A 9,024-nucleotide genomic window follows, 5' to 3' on the forward strand; every position below is an offset into this window, starting at 1 on the left:
CACACGGGCCCGGGGAGTACATGTACCCTCCACAGAGAGGCCGGACCGGGTCTTGAACTCACAACCTCTGCACTGTGAACCTGGTGTGCTAACCACTCGACTACCGGGCCACTCTGTTTGATCATTCCGTTCTGTTTAAAATAATAAGTAGCCATTCCTTTGTATCATTTACACTTTTTTTTAGTTTGGTTCTGCAAAAAGTGTGAATCTTGGAGTTGAATAATTCCCCTATTGTGTAGTGTGGATTCAGATTTTCTTTACATTTGGTAAAATGGTACGGTTGACCACTCTGATCCATGGGCCCCAAATGGACCCTAAATGGACCCCAAATGGACTATTTTGGAACACAAACATCTTTCACAGTTACATCTAAAGTGAGGTATAAATATACAAATAATCGGGTCTAATTACATGATTTTTTTGTCTATCTGCCAGCAACACCCCCTACCGCCCACATCCGCACTCCTTTCCGGTCAAATTCAACAGCGACATGATTCTCTGATGTCTATGAAAGTTTATTTTGAGTCATTATCCAATGCAGCAGGGGTGTGCTATGAGTTCCCCACCCACCCCACACCTTTCAGATCTGATGAGATAGGATTAAGCCTGCTCAATATTCCATCCATCCCTTATCTGAACCGTTTAATCTTCACAAGGGTCGCGGGTGTGCTGGAACCTCTCCCTCTTGATCTAGTGGCAGCGGGGGGTTGCCCTGAATGGACGGACGGACGGACGCATGGAAGGATAGACGGATGCATGGATGGATGGACGGACGGATGGATGGATGGATGGATGGATGGATGGATGGATGGATGGACGGATGGATGGATGGATGGAGGGATGGAGGGATGGATGGATGGACGTAGTAAAAGTAAATTAGTGGGGAATAAAACTGAAATTGTGCAATATCTGTTGACAGCCACACGATGGCAGGACAAAGGCACACTCAAAAGTCATCCTCATCCCCTTCCCACAATAGCACTGAAAAGGAGATCATAATTGTGAAGTGTCTTCTCTTTCAAATAAAATACAATGTCAAGTTTTGTTGGACCAGCACATCATTTTCAAGGCACAGATTTAGATAGAATTACAGTTCAAATAAATAAATAAATAAATAAATAAATACATAAATAAATAAATAAATAAATAAATAAATAAATAAGAGACTCCCCTTGTGTTATGAATTAGTTTGACAGCAAGAGGTTTTATTATTGGCGTAAAAGAAAATGCCTCAGGCTAACAAGTGTGAGTTATTCCCATCGCAGTACCCGATTTCACAAAAGAGAAGGAAACAGCCCTTGCCTGCATTTCACATCTTTCATGCGGCACCATGAAAATCTTTTCAATCGGTCGATGAGTCATTGCTGTGTGAGCATATGTATGTGCGTGTGTGTGTGTGTGTGTGTGTGTGTGTGTGTGTGTGTGTGTGTGTGTGTGTGTGTGTGTGTGTGTGTGTGTGTGTGTGTGTGTGTGTGTGTGTGTCTGCAGCGACATTGGGGTTTGCTTCAGATTAGAAGGGATAGGAGAGGGAATTGATTATGAAATTGATTTCAAAGGATAGGTTGAGGCTCATGTTGTTTTCCCCTCAATATTAAGAATCAAGTGACATTGTTACATGTAAATATAATGCAGGTAAATCATTTGTGTATTGGCATTAGCCCATCAGTATGTTCACTCCCTTGATTTTACTTACACATTTGTGATCCAACCACAACTATTATTCATGCTTTTTGGTGGCAAAAACTGCGTCTCACTCACATGTTCACTGTCGGCCTCCTCTGTTGAAATGAATGTACACGTACATTCAACAGACGATCTTGGTTGATGTTATTCCCAACATACAGCGTTTTAAGATCTCATGAGCACACCCAGTTTCTGCCATATTTACTATTTTTCATTCAACACTTTTATATTTATGACCTAAAAGCCTTTTACTTCCAGATATTTGCTTTATTACTACTGCCTTTGTTTATGTTAGGGATATAAGGAATAGAACACTGTTGGAAACTCAGATCCACTTTACGTTACTCAGGTGCATCGATGAAACAGTTCTTTGCAAAACTACTGGTCTGGCATGCATATAATATTGTTTTTGCGTTTTTCTAAGAAACCTGATTGTTGTGTTGTGATCTGCTCTAAGTCAGTATTAAATGATGTGTAAAAGTGGATAACCCCACCACGAATCCAATGGGAGTTTAGGTCGGTCGTTGTTTGAGGGACAATTGGCAGCCGAGCATCCGCGCTGCACTATTACCAGACCTGCCAACACACAGTGGAAATCAAACGCAGGGACTCAGGAAATGGGTGTTGAGTGAGGTCACATCCCAATTATGGCGCATGTGCTTCAGGTTGGGAAAAGCCAGGACATGCACCGTGGGATTAGGAGAATGTGCACATTTCCGTCAGAGGCCTCTGGGAGCGTTATACCTTGTGATGAGCATGTCTTCTCTCTCTCTCTCTCTCTCTCTCTCTCTCTCTCTCTCTCTCTCTCTCTCTCTCTCTCTCTCTCTCTCTCTCTCTCTCTCTCTCTCTCTCTGATCTCTATATCTCTCTCTCTCTTCTCTCTTCTTTCTGTGATGGGGGTGTACGTTAAGGAGGGGGAAAGTGTTTAAGCGGGCCTGATGGGCGGTCAGGAGAACTTTGGAGACGCAGTGGATGAATTTGGGGGGTCGCCACGGCCTTGGCCGCCCAGGGGGTCAACTCCCCCTCAGCAACCCCTCCGGGCACAGAGAAAAATGGTGTGATCAAACCAAAGGAGTGAGGTTTGAGTCTCTCTCCTCCGACACTTTGATTCAGTCCCTGCCGAGGAACCTGCCAGGGGCACATCGACAGTGCACTTTTTTGTTTTTTTTTGGGGCTAGATAAAGCATTGACATGAGAGACTAACTGCAAGTGGCAACACGCCTTTTCGGAATATCCTGTTTTACCATCCCTGTGCAACTGCCCGAACAGTACGATGTATGCGCGCCTTTATTTTCTTCATCTTCTCCCGCTCTGTGTGTGTTTGTGTGTGTGCCTTTGATTTTTCATCGGCTGGATTTACAACACTGGATTGGGACACAGATTTGTTTTTTTTTTTTGAAATCTTCTGATTCTTCTTATCTTCTCCGTACAGGGCCAAAGATATGAAGAACCGCTTAGCTTTCCTACGGCGAAGGAACGAATCTCCGGGAAGCAACCCCTCCGGAAAATTGGACAAAACCATGAAGTCGGTCAAGTAAGTGGCCCCTTCCTGTCTATGTGTGTGGGTGTGTGAGCCACCTTTCCGGGTCTGGACTTGACCGCTGATGACCTGACGGTCGTCTGGGGGATATGTGCACCATTGAAAGGCCTTAGCCTCGATGGCCTTATTTTATTTTGTTAAACTTAAAATGAACTTTTTGTTACACACTTTAAAATACATTTCCGTAAGTATGCAATGATTCTTTGGTTGTAAGCACTTTTGGAACTAATTGGGGTGAGGGTGATTTTCCAATTTTCAATCCCCTTATTTGACAGTGAAAATGACCTTTTCTTAGACAATGAAGAGAATCAATTGAATGTATTTGTGGCATTAGTGGTACACGGAGGGTAGAAAAAATCATGTAATGAATTTTAACCTTGAGGCCACCAAAAAATCAATCAGTCCATCACATGAGGCACAGGTGTCAAAGTCAAGGCTATGGGGCAAAATCTGTTCCAGCACATCATTTTATTTGGCCCGTGAAAGCAAATCTAACTTGTGAAGCTCGACGATGCTTGCTAAAGTCCAAGCCAAAATGTCAAATTGCCCCATGTGAACCACAATAACAGTCATTATTCCTTTACTTCAAATTTGAAAACTAGTTATTCATTAACTCGTTGTGCGCTCTAGATGTAATATGTGAAGGGAGCAAACATTCCAATGGCTTCTCCAAATTCATAACAGCCGCTGAGAGGAAACCGTAACGACACTGTGGCCTGCGGGGAAAATAGAGTTTGACACCCTTGAGATGAGGCGTCGGCAGGCCATTTAAACGCTCATAAATTTTCCAAATGCAAAGCCATAAAAATAGTGATCTTCTATCCGCCATCCTAAAGTCTTAAAACATTGTATCGCATTGTGTCAGACCAGGCATATAGTTTGCATATTTATTGTATGTAAAGACTCCAAAATTGAGGTCAATTTTACAAAGCCATGCACTTATCGGCAAGGTCGTATTTTGCATTGTTCCATTATAAATAACTCGTCATTACACAGACAAAGTGTCTGCTGGGTTTGTAAGATAAGACGCATGCCTCTTCATGAAGTATGAGAGAGTATGAAACACGGTGTTGCTGTGGCGGAGGTTGTACATTGATCTCTTGAGGGAGGCGGGCGCTCAAAACAAAACATTCCTCCATTGGCTATTGGAAGCCCCTCCTATCCTGCCTTCCTGACTTACATTCATGAGGATTATAAAAAGCTCCTCGCCTGCGGACTCAAGCAGAATAGACTCATGGATCTCCCTGCTCTCACCACTCACTAACCTGAAACCAGTGCGCGAGAGCATTAAGACACCAACTGGAGTGACAAAGAAGGAAGATAAGGAAGCAACATTTTTGGCTGACTTGTGTGGCACAGTGCTTCTGGCGAATGGGTCACACCATGAGAAATCTAGCAGAGATGGGCTTACTCAAGAACCGCTCTGCCTTTATCTGCAGGCCCACCCCGGAGGATGCGCTCAAATGGGGGGACTCGCTCGACAAGCTGCTGGCGCACAAATGTAAGTGTCTTGAATTTGTTTCTCTTGGGGGCTCTTAGTGTACATGTTTGATGCATGAGGACATTGAGTGCACTCTGGTGTGGGGGTGGAGGGTGGAGTTGGCGGTGTCAAAAACATGCATCATCAACACAAACACATGGACATAGTCTTTGGCCAGCAAGTTAATCTCCGATACCATCTCCTTACCCCCAAGAAACACAGAACAACACTTATTTGTGTCCCTCCACTACTACCGTCGGTACTGATCAAAGCCGCGTAGTTGACGTAAATCCATTGCTACATCTGTTCCTCATTCCGCATGTAAATTCCTCTCTTCCGCTGAGTGTGGTAAGACCCCAGCCCTCCTTGTGCTCGAGCTTATCAACCTCCTCCGCTCGATCCATGGGAACGGAAAGGTGCAGACGGGGAACTGTGGGCAGATTGGGCTTCCTGACATTCTCTCTCAGAGATACAGTATTCCTCAAATCATTAACTCGGCTCTGAAAAGTCCACCAGCTGCATCGGCTCGTGTCGAGTTATAGTAAAACACCCGTGTGTTTGTACGAGGTCACTCGTGCAGGACAAGGTCAAATAAAAACTTTTTTTTTTTGTTCTGGGGCCGGGTTGGGGAGATTAGTGCTCACTACTCACACTATGCTTCTTTTTGGGGTAAGAGGTTGTAATATAAAGAAAAACATAACACGGTAGAATTGTTCTGCCAGACTGATAACCAGGTCCAATCTTTCTCGCTTTTGGTGTTTTATCGTGTGTGTTGGATTGCATGAAATATACAAACTCAAGAATCTGTCACAGAAATCTGTAAATCTTCTCCATTTTAACAACAAAAAGAACCAGGTCCAAACAGCGCTATATTTTATGACTTAGGCATTTCAGTATAAAGCATGGAATTTTACAGCCCGTAATACGTTCGTTGTGACTCAATACCAGGTTTATAGCATCTAACATTCAGTGTAAATTTTGGTGCGTCATTTTTTTGGAGGTAAGGGAATTTAGTGGCAAAAACCAGTGAAATGTTCAAGTTGTAGGTGGCTTGCACAAGACACACTACCACTGCCTGGCCATGTTGAACATTGCAGGATTTTGTCCGTTTAGGGGATCGTTTGTAAATATTCACCATTCTGCAAGTATTACGTCTGTTATTTTGGAAGACTGCTTGATTTGTTGTCGTTGTATTCCAAGCACATGACTCGAATTGGTGGATCTATATTTGGGCTCCTAGAAGCGTTGTCATGACACCCACACTCAACGCTCTCTTTTGTGTATCTTCCATATCATGATCATTATCGTTGTTTCTCCCTCCTTTCTCTCCTCTCTCCTTCAGATGGTCTGGCAGCCTTCAGAGCGTTCTTGCGCACAGAGTTCAGCGATGAGAATCTGGAATTTTGGCTGGCTTGCGAGGAATACAAGAAGATTAAGTCGCAGTCCAAGATGGCCTCCAAAGCGAAGAAGATCTTTGCGGAATACATCGCAATCCAGTCTTGTAAAGAGGTGAGGAAGAAGAAAGACGCAATGATCCACTTTGATTGCCTGTCTTCATTTCCTTCAACATCCCGTCCGTCTCTTTTGATCAGGTGAACCTGGACTCGTACACACGGGATCACACGAAGGACAACTTGCAGAATGTGACACGCTCCTGCTTTGAGCTAGCGCAAAGGCGGATATACGGGCTGATGGAAAAAGACTCATACCCCCGTTTCTTGCGCTCAGAACTATATTTGGACTTGATCAACCAGAAAAAGGCCAGCGCCACTTCGACGTCCTCTTCATCATAAGAGGCAAAACTCTTCTCCTGAGAGGAGAGAGCATGTTTGGGATGCCAAGTTCTTCTGTCTTGCCTTTTTTTCATTTTAAGTCTATCATCATGTTTGGTCTAAATGTCTTGTCAGTTTTTGGGTGGTCGCAGGAAAGCGACAGGCACCACAAAGGAATGTCATTTACTCCTCGCGTGGATGGACTGTTTGTCAAAAAAACATGAACAGGACAAATCCTCGACTTGCGGGACGAAGATGAGTGCTTGTCAGAATACATGGTTTTGTTGAAGAAAAAGAAAAGAAAAGAAAAAAAACCTGTAGACACAAAGACAGTCCGGTACTGTTTGTCACTTTTTATTTTCTTGTCTTCTCATCCTTTTGTTTCCATGACAACGTCCACGATGAAACCACTTGCGAACTGTTGGTACGTTCTCCTCCCCCCCAAACATCTCAAAGAGAACTGTAGCTTTGTTTTAGCCTCATCGAGGACCCGTCTCAATGACTGAAACATACAGGAACAAAGGATACGTATGGATGGACTGATTTAAGACTTGAAAAGTCGTACTGACGGCAAGAACAAAAGGACTCGGAACGAGAGGAGAAGCCAAATGCCATTTTCCTTCAACCGCGCCCGTAGCTGATTAACAAGGATGCATCTCTCAGGACATGGTTTCAATTTCCCTGATGGACGTTTTTGTTTCCAGGCTTCACACCTTGCACTCCTTTACTTATACTGAGCAATACACAAAATAGCATCTTGGAAAACTTCACTTTGCATATTTATTTAGAGTACAACGGTAACTGGCTGGACACCTGCTAAAGCTCTCAGCTCAAAGCTTTCCTCTTAACCACCAAACAGGTCCGATGCTGTCCTGAATTTAAGTGCAATATTTTTATTTTCATGTTTTATTATGTTTAATATTATTATTATTGTTCATTTATTTGTTTTTTTGTTTTTTGAGGAGGCGGCTTTAGCTCTCGATTAACTTTATATGTTAGGAGAGGAAAATTAGAGCTCTACGTTTTACTTAACAGTGAGAACTCTCAGCAACCCTATAAGTTGTTTCATGGATCTAAAACGCAAGTCATGATTTTAACTGTGTTTTTGACCCCGGCAGCAGGCCGCCGGGAACTTTATGGTTGTACATGTAGTTCTTTAAGAAAAATATGTGATAAAAGAATAAAAAACAATTGAAGCAACCAGAGATTCTCGCTGATTGTGAAAGTGGGATTCATCTGTACTTATGTAAATAAAAGAGACTCCAAAAACTATAAGATGACATCTAATGTTGACAAATAACAAACTAGTTCAAATGAGCAAGAACCACCACATTGGCCCTCTCTCTCTCTCTCTCTCTCTCTCTCTCTCTCTCTCTCTCTCTCTCTCTCTCTCTCTCTCTCTCTCTCTCTCTCTCTCTCTCTCTCTCTCTCTCTCTCTCTCTCTCTCTCTGTGTCTCCCTTCCACCCCTCGATCATACAGAATACTGCTTGTAAGAAGTTTTACAAATGCCTTTGATCATTTCCACTCTTTACAAGTCAAAATGCATCTTCTGTGATATCACATGAAAACAGTCGATTGCATCTGGTGTCAATGCTAATGATAAATAAAACAATCAGCTGACCAAGTCGAACCCGTGTGGTCCACGTAACTTTATTTTTTGTTTTGTTTTTGCTTTATAAAGAAGAAGCAACGCTGCCATTACCAACAAACACAATAGCAGCTCATGGAGAAAAGTGTATATCAAGGCATTAATGGAGACCACTGACACAATTAGCAAAGCTGTTTCTCAAACAGGCATTAACTTTCCCTCTAAGTGTACAAACTGTACTTGCTTCCCACATTTGTGCTTGACCATGTATCGAAATATACCTTTGATCTCAGATGTGATACATTCAGCTTTTTTGGGCCTCTAGCAATTTGGGTATCGTTAAACATTGTAGCGATGACATAAGCTGGCATTAATAGCTGACAACACATCCCGATCTTCCTTCCAACAGGTTGATAGCCTACTAGGAAATGCTTTTGTATGATTTATTTGACATTGCATCAATGCCCTGAACCCATCACTGACTGAATTGATAAACTCTAATTCCAAGAAATATTAGATCAAGGTTGGTAAATGTTGGCCCCAAAGGCCACATCCAGCCTGCACTTGGTTTGAATGAGATGATTTGGGAAACTATGAAAAAAAGTCTGGTGCAACTTAATTTTAGTTGCACTACGATACAACTGTAATCTTATTTCATTGCATTTTTCCCATGTCTTGTTTTCTTTCATTTGGATAGTGAAGTTGAATGAGACGATCATTCTTGGCTTGATAAGCTTTGCTTCCTTCCGCCCTTTCTCGAACTTGCACTTTATCATAGTATGCCATTTTTTCCTTTTTATTCCCCTTTTTTCCATTGTTTTCTCCCCTCCTGCTATGGTGAGGTTTTTATTGTTTATCATGTGCTTTGAGACTATTCACAAAATGTGACCCAGACAACAAATGGGATTTTTATATTTCATTTTGGAATTGTGTGTGTGTGTGTGTGTGTGTGTGTGTGTG

At 42.6% G+C, this 9,024-nt stretch overlaps 1 protein-coding gene across 3 annotated transcripts in view; it reads left to right on the top strand.

Moving 5' to 3' along the window:
• The window catches only part of rgs3a (regulator of G protein signaling 3a), a 93,748-nt gene extending 85,642 nt beyond the window's left edge, over positions 1-8,106 (top strand). For all 3 annotated transcript variants that reach the window (XM_089020987.1, XM_089020986.1, XM_089020985.1), the window contains 4 exons: positions 3,116-3,217; positions 4,663-4,724; positions 6,046-6,212; positions 6,296-8,106. In XM_089020987.1, the coding sequence (XP_088877113.1) occupies positions 3,116-3,217; positions 4,663-4,724; positions 6,046-6,212; positions 6,296-6,496 (532 nt within the window). In that variant the 3' untranslated portion in view covers positions 6,497-8,106. The remainder of the gene's footprint in view (positions 1-3,115; positions 3,218-4,662; positions 4,725-6,045; positions 6,213-6,295) is intronic.
• The last annotated feature ends 918 nt before the right edge of the window (positions 8,107-9,024 follow it).

The sequence above is a fragment of the Hippocampus bargibanti genome, linkage group LG18 (genome assembly GCF_051943395.1).
Source record: "Hippocampus bargibanti isolate YZ-2025 linkage group LG18, ASM5194339v1, whole genome shotgun sequence".
NCBI lineage: Eukaryota > Metazoa > Chordata > Actinopteri > Syngnathiformes > Syngnathidae > Hippocampus > Hippocampus bargibanti.